We start from the raw sequence: 18,468 nt of genomic DNA on the forward strand, positions 1-18,468 counted from the left end.
CTCAATCTCTGAATGTGGCTGAACCGTTTGAACCACAGAGGACAACGGGTATTTTTGGTACTCTTGTCTCTAATGACAGGGCATTGGAGTGGGCGGAGGGAGAATAAAACGGGTAAATTTAGCTCACTGTGAGGAAGACTATGGTTCATAGAGGCAGCTATAGGCTAACACTGTAATCACTACTCCCCTTAATCATTCAATGCAGAAAAACAACACAGTGTTATTTCTGCAACAACACAGCAAAATGCAGTTGCTGACATTTAATTTTTCATAAGTGCTCACAGGTGGATCAACTCAAATGTTGATATGACTGTTGAATGTACTTTGCCCCTTTATTATAGCCTAACAAATGGAAAGGGAAACTCGTGTTTCGAAGATACCGCTTTTATCTCAGAAAGCTGAAGGTACAGATTGCAAGCAAGGTAGTCAGATCAGAGAAAATTCATATCTCTGCATGACACCGTGGGATGAGCCTGGTTGCAAATGTATAACTACTTAACATTACGCAGTAATTAACAAAAACAAATGTGTCCTCTCTACATTCACATTTCTGTGCTTTTATTTTATTAATTTATGGAAAGAGTAATTAATCACTTATGCGCTTTTAAAATCATATTTACAGAGTTTAGAACTCTGTTTCACTTTTTCTTTTTTCATACTCCTCCTTTTATTTAGTTTTTTTTTTTCCAATTTTCTTCCATATTTTAAAGTTTAGTCAATTTTGTCCTACTGAAAACACCCTCAATGATGTTATTAAAATTTCAACAGTTAAATTCCAGCTTTATAAATAAACTAACATGAAAGCAGAGAAAATAAAATTGTTGTTTAAAAAGGAATCCAACGTTTAGACTGAAATGAGTTTTGCAGTGGTTTTTCTGATTTTCTAGCCACACTCAAATGCAGCTTAATTTTATATTTTAAAGGGATGTTTTGACTCAACACATACGGTTGCAAAGGGTAAAATCCAATCTCACTTCTTATGTTTTTACTGGAACAGTAAGAAAATCTTAGCCTGTCTCCTTTCTAGTATTGTTTAATTGCTCGATTCATTAGATTTTTTTTTTCTTTGGAAAGTTAAATCTGTATCGCACAGACAGGGGGAACATGCAGTCTTCTACTGCTTTGTTATTGTGAATATCATTGAAAATTCTCACTCACTTAAACATACATATAACCTCGATCTCTACTGAGAAACTAGTAGATGACTTCCTTTAAAGTATTTAGGATAAACAGACCCAGAATATTGGATTAGCCTGTCAGAAACTAAAAAAGTATTTTTTTTCCTGATCCATAAGCACACCATAGATTAGGGCTGTGAGGTCACACTAGCAACACCACTGGATCTGGAATATATTATACAGCAAGGAAGTTTTCTTAACATTAATTGGATGTTAAAAAAATTTAATCAGGGGAAGCACAAAAGCTGGAAGAAGGTTTTAGAAAAAAAAAAGGTGTACGTCCATTAGAGGCCTTTTGGCTTTTCATTCAGGGTGATAATTCTAAAGAGTTTGGATTGCAGAAACCAGGAATACAATATGCTTAGCTCTATCTATATATCTCTATATATACAAATAAATTGCTCCATGGTCACATGGCCTTAAATGCTTTTGTGTCAAGCGTCCATTGTCGCAGGATTTTTCTGTGTTGTGGAAAAGTTATTATTTTTAGCTCACATGCATGGATCTAACTGCAACTCTCTCTTCCCTCCTATGTTGCAAAAAACTAATTTAAGTATCTTACAGCCACCTAAAGGGCTGGAGTGAGAAAATCAGTGTCTTACTCTAGTTAAATGCAATATGACCAAATTCTGGTGCCTCTATAATTTGGAAATAGAATGTTTTTTTAATTGTGATTATATTGCAAGTTAGGTTAATTGTTCAGCCCTACTCCTTTGTAACAGACACACACACAAATAGTGACACCACTTGTGCTTCTAATACAAACAGTTAATGACAGAATACAGATGATCTAATGAGGTTACAATGAAAAATGTCTAATTTAATAGCACTGACATCTCAGATTTTTTTCTCTTTAATAATAAGCTTGAAAGATAATAAAATATGTCTCGAAGTATGACTAACTTGAATTACACGTTCAGGTGTGCAAATAAAAATGTCAAGTTATATTACAGATAGTTTTAGAGGTAAAGGAGTAAATCATATTAACAGTAATTCCTTTTAATTGGGTTTCAACAATGAATACCTTCTCATAAAACATTATACAGCATGATTTTACTGTATTTGTAGATGTACAACTGATGTTGCAGAAAAGAGAGATTTGTCATAAATCATAGATGGTGAAAACAGATTAATCCTAAACGTATCTCTAAAGTAGTAATCATGTTGTTTTTTTTACTACATTCTATTTAAAACCAATCATGAAAAACTGGACTTGATATATGAGATTGGTTCGTTAATTAAACGAGATAAAAGTTTGCATTATTTCATCCATTTGTGAAATGAAGGGAACCATTATCAGTAATATCATTTTTTTGTGATTGCCTGAAGTAGAAAATAGAGGTGCAAGTTTAACTAAACTAAAGAAAAAGAAAAGAGTACTCACATCCCCTGCAGCAAGAAGGGTGCCATTTGCTTCGGCCATGTTCATGTAATTGTTGTTATTCTGGAACTGTGAAAAAAGATGCAAAAAAACAGATATACATGAGTCAAGGACATCCAGGTAATTTTCAGTGTACAAACACATTTGTCTCAAAGGACATCCATCACTTTGTCACATTTCAAATGTTTGCATACGGAGTTAAGCCTTTTCTCCACCTGCAAAGCTGCATTCTGCCACATCGCTGTTATTGAGAGGCTCTGGTCAATTTAAGCCACTGTAATGAGAATCTGCTGTGGGTTTTCAGCTCTTATGGGATGGCAATTAAGGATATGTTTGCATGACAAAGCCAAGTATCAGGATGCAGTGACAGGTTATTAACTTCACATAACGTATGGGAGGAGGGAAATAAAGAGGTTGAGGGGAGGGGTACACTGTTGGTCAGAGATAGCTAGGTTTATCATTGTATTAAACTCAAATTCATGCAGAATCGCTGACACAGAAATCCCTTTAAAACATCACTGCCCACATGCATCAAATGGAAGTGTAAGAAACAATGGATAGTTTGTGTGTTTGGTAGTGTAAAGAAGTGGTAGTATTTAAGGCAGCTGATAAGCTATTAAAACCCTGTAGTTTAGAAAGAAATAACACGTTTCCACAACATGTCCCCGCCCCTCCCAACCCACACATGGCCTGCTGGCAAAATGGCAGCCACTTTGTTTCTTCTGAGACACAACTGCGCTGACAGATAGGAACAATGGGAAATAGAATGAAGAATTATGGGCCAGCAGCTGGGCCCAGGAGCACAATGCACCTCTGTAAGAGTGAGAAAAGCAAACACCCTGCACAGCTCAGGAAAGACAGAATCGTGGTGAGGTTACATCTTCATGAGATCCTACTGAAAACCCAGGTTTAATGGTTATGCAGTAATGTCCTTTATGCTCACGTTAGGCACTAGTTGCTACTGTATACCTGACACTCTAAAACCTTTTTTTTTGTAACAAACTTGGAGCTAAATGAGATGATTTTTTTCCCTGGCGATGATGGTTTCCTCTTCTTTTCTTATGAGTGGTTAGTATAAGAATGTAATTACAGAAAGAAGTGCTGCTAATCAAGTGCGAATGGTATCCATTAATTAGTCTATGCCCCAGGGAGAGAGTGGGAAGTCAGCAGCAGTGTTAACTGTGCTACAAAACGAGTAGAGGTGCCATGAGCTCTGTTTGCAGTTACTGAAGCAGGTGGTACCAGCCCGCTGGGCCTCCAGTGCCATGTTAGCCTGAAGCTGCCCCACTGAACTACATCTGACCTAAGAACTGGGGTTTACATTGTTTATATCAATAATTTTAGACAAAGAAGTGCAGCATTGCACGGCTTCAATGAGAAACATCTGTCAACTGTTATAACTCCTTCATTCTCCTGCTGCGTGTAACCTGGAGACATGATGTGGCTGGGTTACGTCAGCCACTTGGCTGGTAATTAACCTTACTATGGCCTTATCTCAGAATTGCTCCTCTGTCCCTTGTCTTCTTTTAGATAATAAATTAAAGTCTTAGAGATATCCCTGGCTCTTCGAGCACTTAGAAAATTGTTCTGATTTGGAACAAGATAAGGCTACACGCAGGGCAAGCCCTGCTCCTTCTGGTGCTGTGAGTAAGGTTTCAAAACAAAAAAAATGTGAACAGCTCATTTTTTGTTTTAAGTGCTTTTCAGATAAACAAACATCACAATAAAGCAGAAATCAGCTAAAGTCTTCCTGCATGTCATCCTGTTGTGTTGTGATAAAGCCAAATATTACCCAATGCCAGAATTAGGCAAAAGAAAGAAAAAATTTCAAAATCTTAAAGCAAACTCTTTTAGATCCATAATCCAGTATTAAAAAAGCCATAACCAGGTGTCACACATTCATGTCAATCATTGTCCTTAGAGCTAAAGATCAATAAAGATAAAACCTTTTAGTTTATCCCATGAAAAACTGATTGGTAACACCTATGTTCAATCACTTCTGCAACAAGGGAAAAAAAAGTTCAATATCTGAAGCCAACTAGAAAAAATGCAGCTGCATTACTGCAAAGCTCTTTGGATGTAAATGCACACCTAATAATTGGAGGAGGAAAATAGCATAACAACAGCAGAGCTTAGAGCTGAGAACATCTTTGTGGGAGGATTTGTTTTAGCATTTGCAACTGAGAGACTTCAGATATATGAGGAATGAATATATTGAGGCATTTTTGATAGAAATTGGAGGGTAAACATTGGGCATTATCCATAGGACAATTCCTTATCACGTACTGTCAAATGTCTTCTCAAAATGAGCTTTCCACACATATTTGATGCCTACAATAACTGTCACTCAGAATAATCTAAATTACTACCAATGCAACATATCTCCAGGCTCTGCCTAAGACAACCTAACAAATGTGCTTGTGTCTAAATCAGAAAGTGATGACTCATTAAGACAAAAAGATCATACTTAGAGATATGGCTTATTCAAACATTGCAGGCAAGGACATTGATCCCAATCTCATTAGCTTCGTTATAGAAAACACAATCAAGTTAAGTCCAAGTTCCAATTAGTGATGTGAATCTCCCTGAGTTGTCTCTTCTGAGTTGTATTTTACTGCGTTTCAAAGGTGGTTTAAGAAAAGCTTCTAACCTCCTTGGATACAGTGTGACTAACATCGTACGAAATTTCCCCAGCTACTGTTATCAATCATAAAAGCTCATTCCACATTGGAGATTGTTTTTGTTATTCCCAGTTTCTTTCTGGTGAAGGGCTGTGCTGAAGAAAGGGGCACTCAGAGCTCATGTTTGCAGCACTGCCGATTGAGTCAAATGCCAGAAGAAATTAAGTGTGATTGGAGGGTCCGTGCAGCTGACGGTAAAATGGGTCAGCGTAGACAATGAAGGCTCTGTAATTAAAATGATGTGATGAGTTAGATGAGAGCAGAGGCTGCCATGTCAGGGGCAAAACAACGGCATGTACGCCAACATGGAAGGAGCTTTATAAATGGACATTTTGAACAAATCCTAGGATTTGCGCTGAGAGGAAAATGTTCCAAAAACAAAACAAAATGTCAGATTCTTACTTTGATTTGCTTGTTCTGGCAGAGGAAAACCACAGTGAAGCCATAGAAATATGGTGCTTTGAGGCTTTTATGAACAAAGTGAATTCACAGCTAAAGGCTCTCCGTAAAATGAGCCCGCGCTTAGAGTCAGACATGGCTAAATGGCAGAGCAAATGCCGTGCACACTGTTTTTATTTCTCTTTCTGCACCAGCAGCATATTTCTTCAATAACTGTTTAAGCAGAGAGAATTAAAAGCTTACATGGCTGCTGATCCTGATGTGAAAAGACTCCAGAATCTGCATGATCACCCTCACACACAGGGAAAAACCCCAAGCAGGTGTGCAGTGAATGGCAAGAATATGCATTTCTAGGAAATCCAAAGAAAAGCTTTTCTTTAAACTCAAAACATGTAATGCACAATCGCTGAATCTAATTAAAAAAACATACGCTTTTCATTATCAGACAGAGCAGGATCAGTCGAAAGTTACACATGTATTGGTTTTTGGTTTCAGAATACAGTTGGGAGTGCCTTTAATGCTTGGTATTTTTTCAATCCTTGCACAGAAATATTTGTATGAAAGCACGTCCAGTGGGAAATAAGGTGTTTTACAGCTATTACAGCAAACAAAATTATTTCAACCTCAGGGCGAATGCAATATTGCACCAACACGACCCCATCTCACCCTCAATATGATGGAGTAACCACACAGATCCTATCAGTAAACATGAACTGGACAAAAAAGAGCAGAACAATTCATGCTCAAAGAGCCCCGTACAGCTTGCACAATAATTCAGTTTTTACAAATTCTGATTTATAAGTCTGAAATTCATGTTTTAAACATGGCAGGATGAATACCAATTAAATTGATTTAAATAACAGAAGTAGAATAGAAAAAAAGAAAAACATGCAACTGTTTTATTTCAATGCCCATTGAAAAATAAAGCCTTAACGTCACAATATCAGTGCCGTCTGTCAGTGTGTAACACAGTTGGACACATTTTCGCTCCCCACTGAAAACCACCAAACTAATTCAATCAAGAGGCCAAGCCTTTTCCAGAAACAAATCAACTGCTGACAAGTGATTTTACAGTTCAGCTTGAGCCCAGTAATCACAGCCTAGCATGTGTTCTCTGGAACATGACACTTGTGCTAATATGTTCTCCAGTGGCCTCAGTAAAAGACTGTGAACACACTGGAGGTAAAGCCTGGCCTTATAAATAGAGAAACCTACTGCTGTTTGCTTTGTATTATCTTATGCAATTGCCGTCAAAGGTTTTCCTGCTGCTAGTTTTCAGTTAGTAAGAGTTTGTCACAAAACCTCTTTCTAGCCACTGAAAAAGTTACATTCTGATTAATCTCTGCTTAAAATTTACACCCCAATGTAGCACAAAGACTCAGCACCCACCTCCATAATTGTGAGGTCTTTAACACTCAGCAGGACTTTGCACACAGCGTCAAACAGAGATTTAGATATAGTCCCTTGATTTGTGCAGCAGTCAGGTTGTGTAGGAACTCTGCAATGTAGCTCTTCTGCACTTGGCTCACAAGCGGCATTCTGATCTGCAGGATGATCGATTGGTAATTCAGTTTAAAGCTAAAATCATTACTCCCCCCAGCCCGGTACTGTCTTCCACCATTAAGACTACTGGTTGTCAACACTGTAAGGTGCCACTGAGGGGAAATTCACTGTAAGCATCTCGTTTTTTTTCCCTTGCCTCTCTGAGTTAGTGCAACCATGTCAGTGCAGAGAGGCCTATATAGGATCTGAATCAAACTGATGACAGGGTTGTTCAAGCTGTGCACCGATTATCCTTCTCTCACACCAAAGCGACCATCATGGCCTCAAACACTGTCATCACAGCTTGCCATTCTTAAAAAAACCTAACCTGGAAACGTCAGAAGACATTTTTCCTTCAACAAAGTTTGTATTCTTCCCAGTGACCAAACGTCTGTATACACTCTGTGTAGAGAAAATTACAATAGAGTTGTCCAAGTCAACAAATTCCCATCATACATAATTAGGTTCTATAAAGATTTGAAAACATTAAACTTAATTTCAGCAGGACCTATAAGATGCTATGACTTTCCTCAAACATGACACATTTTGGATCCACCCTGCACAAACCCAAAAGTAGTTCATCTGTGCCACAAAATGCTGAGTGTGGAACAGAAACATGATATTTTGGTCACAGTGCATAAACCTAAGTTTGCACATCCGACCACAGTTAGCAGCTGAACAATAAAAAGTAAAAGGAAAAGAAAAAAACTAAAACTTACAAGCCATTTCACAGTTCAGCAAATATGCAAAATGTTTTTTCCAGGTTCCACAGTCATTATGGTGCTGCATGAAGGACTGTTAAAGAGACTTCCTATAGTCTGAGTGCTCAGCATGTTCCATGGGGCTAAAAATACATCCAGCACAGACGTAGTGTAAAAGAGTGATTAAATGCAACCATTAATAAACCAGAGTTATAAAGCACTGATGAGTTCTGTCACTTCTGAAATAGATTTGCTTGCAGGTAAGTTCTTCTCCATTGGTTAATACATTGATTCAAGGCAGAAAGGCTGCCAATTACAGGAAGATAAACTTTTAGCACAAACCCAATATCTTGTAGTTTCTGCTAGAGCATTTCTGACCGTGAAGAACTACTGACTCAATAGCTTTTAAACTGAAATATTTTAATCAGAAACAAAAGAATTATAATCGTCACACTTTTCCTACTACTAAACACTCAGGGAACAAGAACCTAATATTAGCATGCTATAAACACTCAATGACAATGCATGTCAATGTTAATCTGCTAATTAGCTGTTTTGGGCTAAACAGCCTAAAATCAAACATCATTTTTTTCCCCAAAGCATTTAGTCATAGAGACAGATACTAAAGGGGACAGACAGACATGGACAGAATGTACAATTATAAAGTTCTTTGTTATTTTACTTGTTACAGTTAATCTAATGGCAACAAAGACTGAATAATAACTTTACATATGTTGGTCAATTAAAGTGTTAAAAAGAAAAAAAGAAGGTTTTCCCACCATCAGCTGATTATAACAAACAACGTGACAACAATGATGCTCTTTTCCTTTTCTGAAGACACTTGATAAAATGACTTCATCATCAACAAAATTTACAAATAAGATGTCAGCTCCAACACCAGGTGCTTCCCCTGCTGGGTTCATCTCTCTACCAGCATCAACAACAGTTATTGTTTCATGTTTAAACCCCGATCTTTACTTTTTATTTAAATGACCTTTATAGGATTTTATTAAAATGCCAAACGCTGCTGGAATACAAAGCATGAATCATCTTTACAAACAATTCCCAACTTATTCCCTTAGGCAATCAATATTACATTAGTTTCCCTCTTTTTTTGGTTTGATGTTGAAATTGTGTACATTATTGTCTTTTTATATGCTGCTTAATTCTTATCCTATTATGAACTCATCAGACTTTCACAGTTCATGATTTTAACATAAATGTCTGACTGAGCTGATACCATTTGTTAGTGTAAAAGCCACACCAAGCAATGTTTGCTGTGCAAATATTTTACAAATGTCTGATCCCAGAGTCAAGACAAAATTAGTGACACATTTTGTTCTCTCTTTTTTTGAAATATGCACCATAGGTTTGAAGGAATAAGGGACATAAACGTTGAAAGTTTTAATTTCAAGAGATATATATCTGAATATGGCCATGATGAACAATCTATTTTAATTTTATGCACCAAAAAATACTTATTTTCACCAGAATCTGTTTTTTTCTCCCCTGTAAAGCTCAAGCCATGCAAATCAATCTAACGATGTCTTAATATTTCTATCATAGTCGAGTAGAATTAGTCTCAATGCTGTAGAGGTCAGTATCCAACAGCTAGCTTTTTTTCGTAAAGCGGTTGAAATAGCTCTGCTCTCTTAAGATCAAATACTAAAAGACACCAGAAGCTGAATGGGGTTCCATCTTTGATCTAGCAGGGTACAAAGCCATTGGCTAACGGCCACAAAGGAGCTCTGGCGATGGATAGGGCTTCAGAGACATGGTGTAGCTTCTTAAAAAAGGCTGCTGTTGCATGGACACATAGCTGCTGAGGAAGCAACATCTTAAAGACTCAGCTTGCCTGTGTTGTCTTCCTTTGACTGTTAAGCCATGTCTAAGGGCTGTTTACTCACAGCAACTTGGATTCAACAGCCCTAAATAGTCTTAGAGATGTAGATATTAAAGCATCCTGCACATCTTGCTGTTATTCTTTGGAAATGTAAGAGGTTCTCTTTCATTTAAGAAGGCATATTAATATAAATCATATGCATAAATATCTGGCAAAAAAACAGCAGTTTTATTTTTAGTGACCATAATGCCATTTCTCTTCATTTGTGAGGTTGCTATGAGGCCTGTGACCTAAATCCACATAAAGCTAAACTGAAAGCTGAAGTCCCCTATTGCACTGCTCCTCTATAGCTGATGCGTTTTTCTATTTCCTAAGTACCACTATTGGTTAATGCACTCATTATAAATGGTTTTAGGAATGTGCACAGTCAAGAGCTTTTAGAGGTGAACTTAAAGCAGTCATCTTTTTCTTATCTTGTTATATCATATATTGAATTTGGTAAACAAAAACAATATGTCACCCACTCTTTTAGGAAACAAGAATTCTAAAAGGGATGTTTTTAGTCTCTTGTATCATTGATAGTAAAGATGCATCAATCAACCATTTATTGGAATAAGATCATTTTCTTTTCCTCATTAGTCTTTTGGCTCTGAGATCAAATAGTAACTTCTAGTGTTCTTATTTTTTGCTTTTTTATTATGCCAAAAAAGCCCAAAACAGGACTCATTATCAAGACAGAGGTGTTAAGTGATTATACTTATTACCCAAAAACTGCATTGATAAACATAAATGGGTTTCATTTTTAAAACTAAGAAAAGATTTTGGAGAACTGTGAAACATATTTTTAGCAACGTGTGCCACCAGCTGGAAGTCTGTTTAAGTGTTTTTACCTTGTAACCCAACTTATTAAATCCTGTGATAGACTTCCAGGCCTTCCTGTTTTGTTCCACGACAATATTCTCCAAGCTGCTGTGCAAGTTTCTCTTTCTTTTTACTCCTCACAGAGCACCACAGTAAGCATAAACTGGCCCGTTGTTCAATCTCTATAAATCTGAAAAGCACAAACTGCTGAGCGGTGACTCATATATCAGTCTATTATATACTACAGGGCTGACTGTATTAAACAAATAGCTGGCCCTGCAGCTGGAAAAGAGAGGCAATATAGAGAGAGCAGAGGTTATTGTCTAATTTAAATCTTGGCCACTTTCCCAGAACTGTACCACATTCCAATTTGTGGCTGTGTTGCTTGGCGCTACTGACAGAGGTCCGGCTGCAAAAACTCTTGGGCTCGTCTCCAGAAATGTGTCTCCAAACTGACAATCAACAAGTTGGCAAAGATTAAAAGAATGACAGGGGCAAATTACGCTAAATAATTAAAATGCACAAATATAGATGTTATGCTTTGTGCTACTTCCTTAGATGTTTTTCTTTTTCTTGTCAACTATGGCTGCAGTAATCCACCTACGATCATAAATACTTGATCCTTTAAGAAAAATATTGTATTCTGTCTACAGTATCTTAAAAGGTCCGTAATGAAACGGCAGCTGAAAAGACATCTGTGAACACAGAGTAGTTACAGAATGCTTGAGTGAGCTCTTAGAAGCAATTAGCTGTTTCAAGTATTTTCTCCTTGGCATACTATTGTCCGTTCATCTGCTAGATTGACAGCGCACCAGGACATCATTAGCAAACCTGACAGCTGTTGAGTTACAGTCATTGTTTCTCTCATGACAGCAGCCATCCGGCTTAGTGCTTCGCTGGTGTTTTTAACAGTATTTAAACTCTAAATGTTACTTTAACTCCTCAGATTAGGACACCAGATTTGAATAACAGTGAACACAACACTTCAACTTTGATTCCATATCATTGCGCTGACAGCTATGGAGATTTAGAACAAAGAAACAATAGATATATTTTAGTCATAATTCACAACTGTGCCTTTATGCCATCAAAACGACAGGTTAGAGATCAAAGTAGAGGAGAAATCTGAAGGCCTGGTAAGTGTGAAAATAGGTCGCTACACAAGGGAAAGAGGGGAGGTAGCAAAGAAGTTCACAGGTGTGAAATATTTTCTCTTTTATAATGCGTCAGTGTGACTAGAGTCAAAAGCAGATATTTCAATCAACGGCTTTCTAATAAAGATGCAATTCTTGTGAAAATGACACATTGCAAAATGCTGTAAGCGTGCACCGTCAATCATCACTTTTCTGTCTAGATGTTTACCCCCCTTTTTTTCCCCTAGTTCTAGTTCTCTTTCAAAGTACTTTCATCCCATATCCCTGGCACAAGACGTAAGTAAAAGGGGGTCACTGACATTTTCTGCATTTGAGCCTTGACCTCCATTTTAGCACCATGCTGTGAGTTTCACCACTAAAATCAATGAAAAGCCCAGTTTGCTGTGCTCCACCTTTCTATGCACATGTTCCTCCATCACTCTACATTGGCCTTTATTAGTACAGTTTGACCCACTATACCAATTCTCTGCTGGTGTTTGTAATCTTCAGAGACCATCAGTAACTGCCATGCCTTGCATGCAGTGGCTAATAAATATCTGGACCTATGCTAGACAATGATATTTTCTAGTCAGTCTGTGAAGAAAACCTGAAAAAAGTCATTTATTTATAAGAGCAAAAGAAAACATATAATGAGAAACTGTATCTTTAACAGGCAGAGTCACTAAAAGGCACTGAATACTGCTCTAAGTGGGTGTGGGGAATAGAATTCCCACAATCAACTTGTCATTGGCTAATTTACCTGGAGCCAGAGGGGGAGATTCACTGGACACATAGGGAGAGTTAATCTTTTCATTCATCTCCACTAAGGAGATCGGTCCAATTAGCTCCCCATACTGAATGACAGCACTTGTGTTTGCTTTACTCCCTTGCCTACTATCCCCCCTTCTGTCTTAAACCAGGAATGTAGTAGGTTCTATCTGATGGCTTTGGAAAATGATTCAAGGGGATACAGTACAATGGTGAAATAATCATGATGTCTTTATTCAAATCTACAGAGTCTGAAATATTCACCTCTGTGATTCACTGTGACTGATTAGCCCAAAGAAAGGTTGCTTGGGGATAACTCTCCAGAGCTTGGTAATTGAGTAGATTTGACTTGGGAGAGGGTTTTTCTTGTCCTCCTGACAACTACACACATTTTCTTCTTTTATATGTGCTTCTCTTTTTATTAGCTCCAGCAAAGAGACAAAACAGATTAGAATTATGATGCTTGCCTTAACTGTTCAATGTAGAACAATTCATATTCAAACTACCTTCCCTAGAAATATAATCATCTGTTATGCAATCAACTATCTCTGGCAGAGATCCAGTGGAGAAATGTCAGAACTAGAAACTCAAACATCACTTCAACTGTTGACATGCTATAAAACATGCTATATCTTAAGATCTATAAAATACAGCTCAATTAATTGAAATGTATGTAAAGAGGACTTTTTTATAGCCTGGTGTCAAACTAAGTACTTTATAGTTATTAAAAAAAGAAGAGAGAACTATGAGAGAGAAGCAGATATCTTCATATAATATATTTCAAAAACCGCTGGTGTTTTGCAGAAGTGTCATAGGAAATATTATAAAGGAAAATATTCTTTAAAAACTCAGATTTTTAAAGTTGAAGCATCATCCTGTTCCTAACCAGGCAAAAAACATATTTTATACGCCAGCTGGTTGCTTAAAGTTTTCTGTCATATGTTGATTGTGGTTAAATCCAAAATTTCCCCCATATTTTCATTTTTACCCGTAGTTAAATGCACCCATCTTAATTATGGGTGAAAAAGCAGTTTAACCATCTTGGCCACTATATAACACGTGGACATGGTGGAAAGTCCAGCCAATATTTCTTATATATATATTGATTAAAATAATCATTAAACTATCAACATTTAATTGTTTTGTTCTTTATAGCAATCAGTTAATATATATTTAGGGACAGAAATTGAAGAAAACCAGGGTTCTTATAATATTTTTTTCTATGGTTTTATTATAATTATTAATGTTATGCATTATATGCATGCACATTACCCTTAAAGCTTAAAAAAATCCCTCAACAAGAGCTTTTGTGCTTTAAAGACATTTTCACCTTCATCGAGGTAAATAATAGTGTTGGTTTCTATGTAAGGGAGCTGAAAGGTCTAAAGCAAGTGGATAAACAGTGAGCTGAAAGGGTAAGACATCAAATAATGTCTAATAATGAGCTTTTCCATTCTAATCCTCAATGTGTAATTATAAGATCATTATGTTGGCGCTGGCTTTTAGAGTATTTTTGGGGCTGAGAATTTGCACAGACATATTTGGAGCTTTTTTTTGTTAGTAAAGACAATACTCACAAAAATCAATTTTGCCACATCACTCTCAAACAGCTTTCTTCTTTCCCATTCAGTTTCATTTGTTTTGTGCAGGAAAAAAAGAATCAAAGATAAAGCCATTCTCTTCCATCTACACAACTAATGCTCTAGAGCATTGTTTGTCATTGTTATTCAGTGCTCGCTCACCTACACTTAAAACATGATCCTTCTGGATTTTAATTAAGCACCAAGGTGCCTCCCAGGGGGTTTTAGCTTGGCAAAGGAAACTACTTTGATTTATGTACGACTTTGTTCTTTTTGCTTGAAGCTTGCCTGTTATGAGAGGCTGTGGTGATGAATGAAAGAAGCAGGCAATTATTTTTTATTAGTTAATTAGTTTCTGTTTGGGATGCACTCTGCTAAAAATGTATGCAAACTTCAGCAGTGATATACATGTGGCTTTCTATTTGCTAGATAATGTCAATAACTATATAAGGACAATGGAAGCTGACCATGACTCTACGAACTTGTGCTCATGCATGTTCATTAAGATTAAATGGAAATATGCTGATCATAAACCCACTAGGGCTGCAACTAACAATCATTTTGCCAATCGATATATCTGTAGTTTATATTTTCGATTAAATTAATAATCGGACAGAAAAATGTTTCTTAAAGAACATTTTTTACTAAATTAAACCAGGTGAAACTAAAACTTCTCCACCTCAGGAGTTCTGGTTACAGCATATTGACAGACAAAATCTTTTATCTTAAAATGAAAAAATATTTAATTTTTTTTTTTTATAATTTTGATATAATTATTGCTCTAACTGGTTTTATGATTATAATGATTAATCGATTACTAAATTAGTTGATGTTCATTTCAATAATTGATCAGTCAGATTAATTATTTCAGCCCTAATACCTACGCTTTTAAAGATTTCCTCTGCACATCAGACAATGGCTGAATCAACTGACCTGTTTCTGATTTCATCTATGCACCTCTGTTTATAGCCAAGCCTACCAACACAACACAAAATTAGCACTGATTACCGGTAGCTAAATCCTCACAGAACCATCTATAAAAATGATTTTACTATTAAGAGTTTTCAAACAGAATATCTAGCCAAGATATTGAGGATTAATACTATATTGCACGGACAAAAACAAACAAAACGTTACTGTTTTTATTTTAACCATGTGTTCCCTTGATCCTCAGGTTGTTTACAATGGAGAGACTTGTTTGACTGGTTCTTCACCGCTGCAGCCAATTTTCTATGCATCCTAGAGTCTAAGCAACCCAACTATACAATATACTTCAATTATTATAACTGTCCGTGTGCTTTGCGACAAAAATAAGCACAATTATTCATAGAAGTCTTTAGAGTCACTATACAGCAGTCACTTTCTGACCTAAGAACATATTCTCTCTTTCAAAGCTGAGTTTCAGCTGACGGTAATGTTAAACGTGATATCCTGCAATGAGGACAATATTGAATCCTCATAGTTTGATCGCTTTGACTCAAAAGATAATTCAGTAAAACACTGCATTAAAATGAAAAAAGTAAAAAAAAAATAAGCTTGAAGATTAAATTACGATGATTTAAAAAAAGATGAACCAGCAGCTAGCAAAATGAAGTCCTTAAAAAGCATTTGTTCGTTTTCACATCACAAAAGTCTGTTTTTTTACAACCCGTAATAAAAAAAAAAAAGTCATGTAAAAATATACAACAGGAGCGTTTTTATAGCCAGCTGACTGGCAGTGCAAAGCTAAGGGCTATGTAGGTGTATCACTGCTCTGAACAGCTGGAGGAACCTCTGATGGAATTTGACTGTCAGCTAATAGAAAAAAAAACCTTTACTTGGCGACATATTTAAACTTTTAGCTGTTTTAAAGTCACTATGTTTTAGAACCTAGGTATAACTTGATACCTGTAACAGGCCTTTTTATGGTATCTTAGGATATAAAAACATCTGACATGCATTCTTTGAATTTGAGGCCCTTTAGTGACAAACATTTAAAGGCAAGATTTTCCCTATAAATATTTCAGTCTACAATCATGTGGGTGCAAAAGGATCTCTCTGATTAGTTTGTGGAGACCAGAGCTGACCGCAGGCAAAAGCCATCATAAAACCATACACTGTGTAATTATTTTCAAAGTGTTTCATTACAGACAGTTAACCTTGGTTAATATCAACCTTACATTCTAATCAGTTGTCTTTGAAACAGAGTGATCATTCAGTTCCTTTCTCCTTGTTGAGTAGCGAGGGTAGAGAAATGTTGGTGGCATTCATTTTAGAAAGGAACATTATCCCAAGGTTGGACAGGTACTACAAAATTACACCCCTAGTCATTGCCTTCATTGTTAAGAGGGTAGATCAGTTTCCCTGGAAAGAATGCGATTTGAAAGAACCATGAGCGGCTGTCCAGGCAAGGGAACTAAGCCAAGGCTGAGGCTTCACAGACCTTGATCTCATTTCTACTTCTGCCATCCCACAGTATGACCACATATTAGAGTTCTTAAGCCAGCAGAAACACATACACACACCAAACAAGGACACACTGTGAACAAACCCGACCACAAATCTCTAAAATATTAGAGGTTGGCTCAAGAATTTCATGAACCCTACTCATACTCCAAGCTGAGGTTTCAGGGAATGCACCTTTATTATCTGGCAAAAGCTTTCACTGAGGCCATGTGCAATGCTCCTTTTGATTGTGTAACTGGATAAAAGCTAGACAGCCTCATGAATACTATGATCTTCATCAAATGGAAAATCTCAAAGCAGTGTTCCTTCAGTAACATGCTGAGAGCCACGCTGAGCTAACCAGAGGTAACTAATAGAAATTATAACTAAAGAATGTTGAAAGAACAATGAGTCAACTAATGTTTTTTTCTTTTTGAGTTCTTGATTTTATTTTTTAATCCAGGACATTTTTAAAAATCTACCCTATTGGCAGATGTCGTGACAAATCAAATATGTTTATCATCATTTTTCCGGCTTAGCTAGGAGACTTGTAAAAGGCTTTGGTTACGAGGTTAGGAAAAGATTGCCATCTTAGATCAATATTGAAAAAGTTCGGCATGTTGTGCCTTGTGGTGAGGTTTACACAGTTTGCACAAACACAAGACTTTTCAGGCAGTGAAATGGACCAAGAGGTTGTAAAAACTGGTGATAAATTCCTGACTAAGCAGGGAAGAAAGGGGACAGTGAATTAAAGTGAAGACAAATGAGTTACACTAACAGTACATTTCTGACAAACCGCAGCATTAAAGCAAGACTTAACTACAAACACATTCTTCTAGCAACAGCTGTTTCTCTTCCATTGCAGGATAGAGAGGTTGATCCAGACAATATGTGGCCTCTTCATTAGTTTCTTAGAAACAGTAATGTCAAATACTTATAAAATCCAGAACACTGAAAGTGTGTTTTAAAAAACACAGTAATCAGATCCAGTGCTTCTTTGTAACTGATCCCATTTAAATGTAGTTTGAAAATAATTCAGTCTTTCAATTCTGAGAAGCATTATAAGATGATTGTTATTAGCGCTCGGAGCTGATGTTAGTTTTACCTCTGGAGATGTCTACTTTCAGTTGAATTCAGGGCAAGTTTAAGTCATTTCACAACTATTTTATAAATTAGGTCGATATGACCTTAACTGTGCATGCTAACCTTGAATATAAACAAACCATTTTCCCTTCATCTTCAGAGATTTAAAACTAATTATAGACGAACTGTTTTGGTCAAAAAGAAGGTTAAAAACTACCAAGTATAAAAAGAATCACCTTAATAAGAACAATGAGCGGTTCTTTTAGTTTCCATATGATAAATTTGGACACATAATAAACACATTTAAAAAACAGGAGTTCTCTTTCAGCCTCCTGAGAGACAGTGTGCAGTACAAGATGGTGGAGGAGAGGAGAAGATTAAAAATCCACACAGCTGGAAAATTGCTCACTCTTTCTCCATTATCTTAATTAAAGAGTTTAATACTGAATTTGGACTTAGTGTGGTCATTCAAATGATGCAACAGAAAGCAGGTTTTCTTGAGTCAATAATTACCATAATTATGACACGACCAAAAAAAAAAAAAACACATCACAACAACATGCTTTCCGGCCTCCTTAAACAAAAAGAGAAACTACATTAAAAAAAAAAAACATTGGTTGTTAATTTCAACCCAATTTTACCTATTAGTCCAATTCTGATAATGTTAGAAATGGCCAACATTGCAAATAATAATTTTGCATGATAATTGCTTTAACAGGAGAATACCCACATCTTTATCCTAGCTGTGGTCTGCTGGTTACTCGCTCTAAAGGCTTACTCTATGCTGGCATTAAATCAAAACAGACAAACCTGATAGCTGCCATCTATCAATTTCCATGCCACATCATGAATCATTTACTTATATAAGTAAAACTTACCATCTTGCTTCCATCC

At 36.5% G+C, this 18,468-nt stretch overlaps 1 protein-coding gene across 1 annotated transcript in view; it reads right to left on the reverse strand.

Moving 5' to 3' along the window:
* Positions 1-18,468, reverse strand: part of tox3 (TOX high mobility group box family member 3) — a 51,499-nt gene that overhangs the window by 23,970 nt on the left and 9,061 nt on the right. The window contains exon 2 of the mRNA XM_015380727.1: positions 2,563-2,628. Coding sequence (XP_015236213.1) covers positions 2,563-2,628 — 66 coding nt within the window. The remainder of the gene's footprint in view (positions 1-2,562; positions 2,629-18,468) is intronic.

Source organism: Cyprinodon variegatus, unplaced genomic scaffold (assembly GCF_000732505.1).
Source record: "Cyprinodon variegatus isolate N-32 unplaced genomic scaffold, C_variegatus-1.0 Scaffold220, whole genome shotgun sequence".
Lineage (NCBI taxonomy): Eukaryota > Metazoa > Chordata > Actinopteri > Cyprinodontiformes > Cyprinodontidae > Cyprinodon > Cyprinodon variegatus.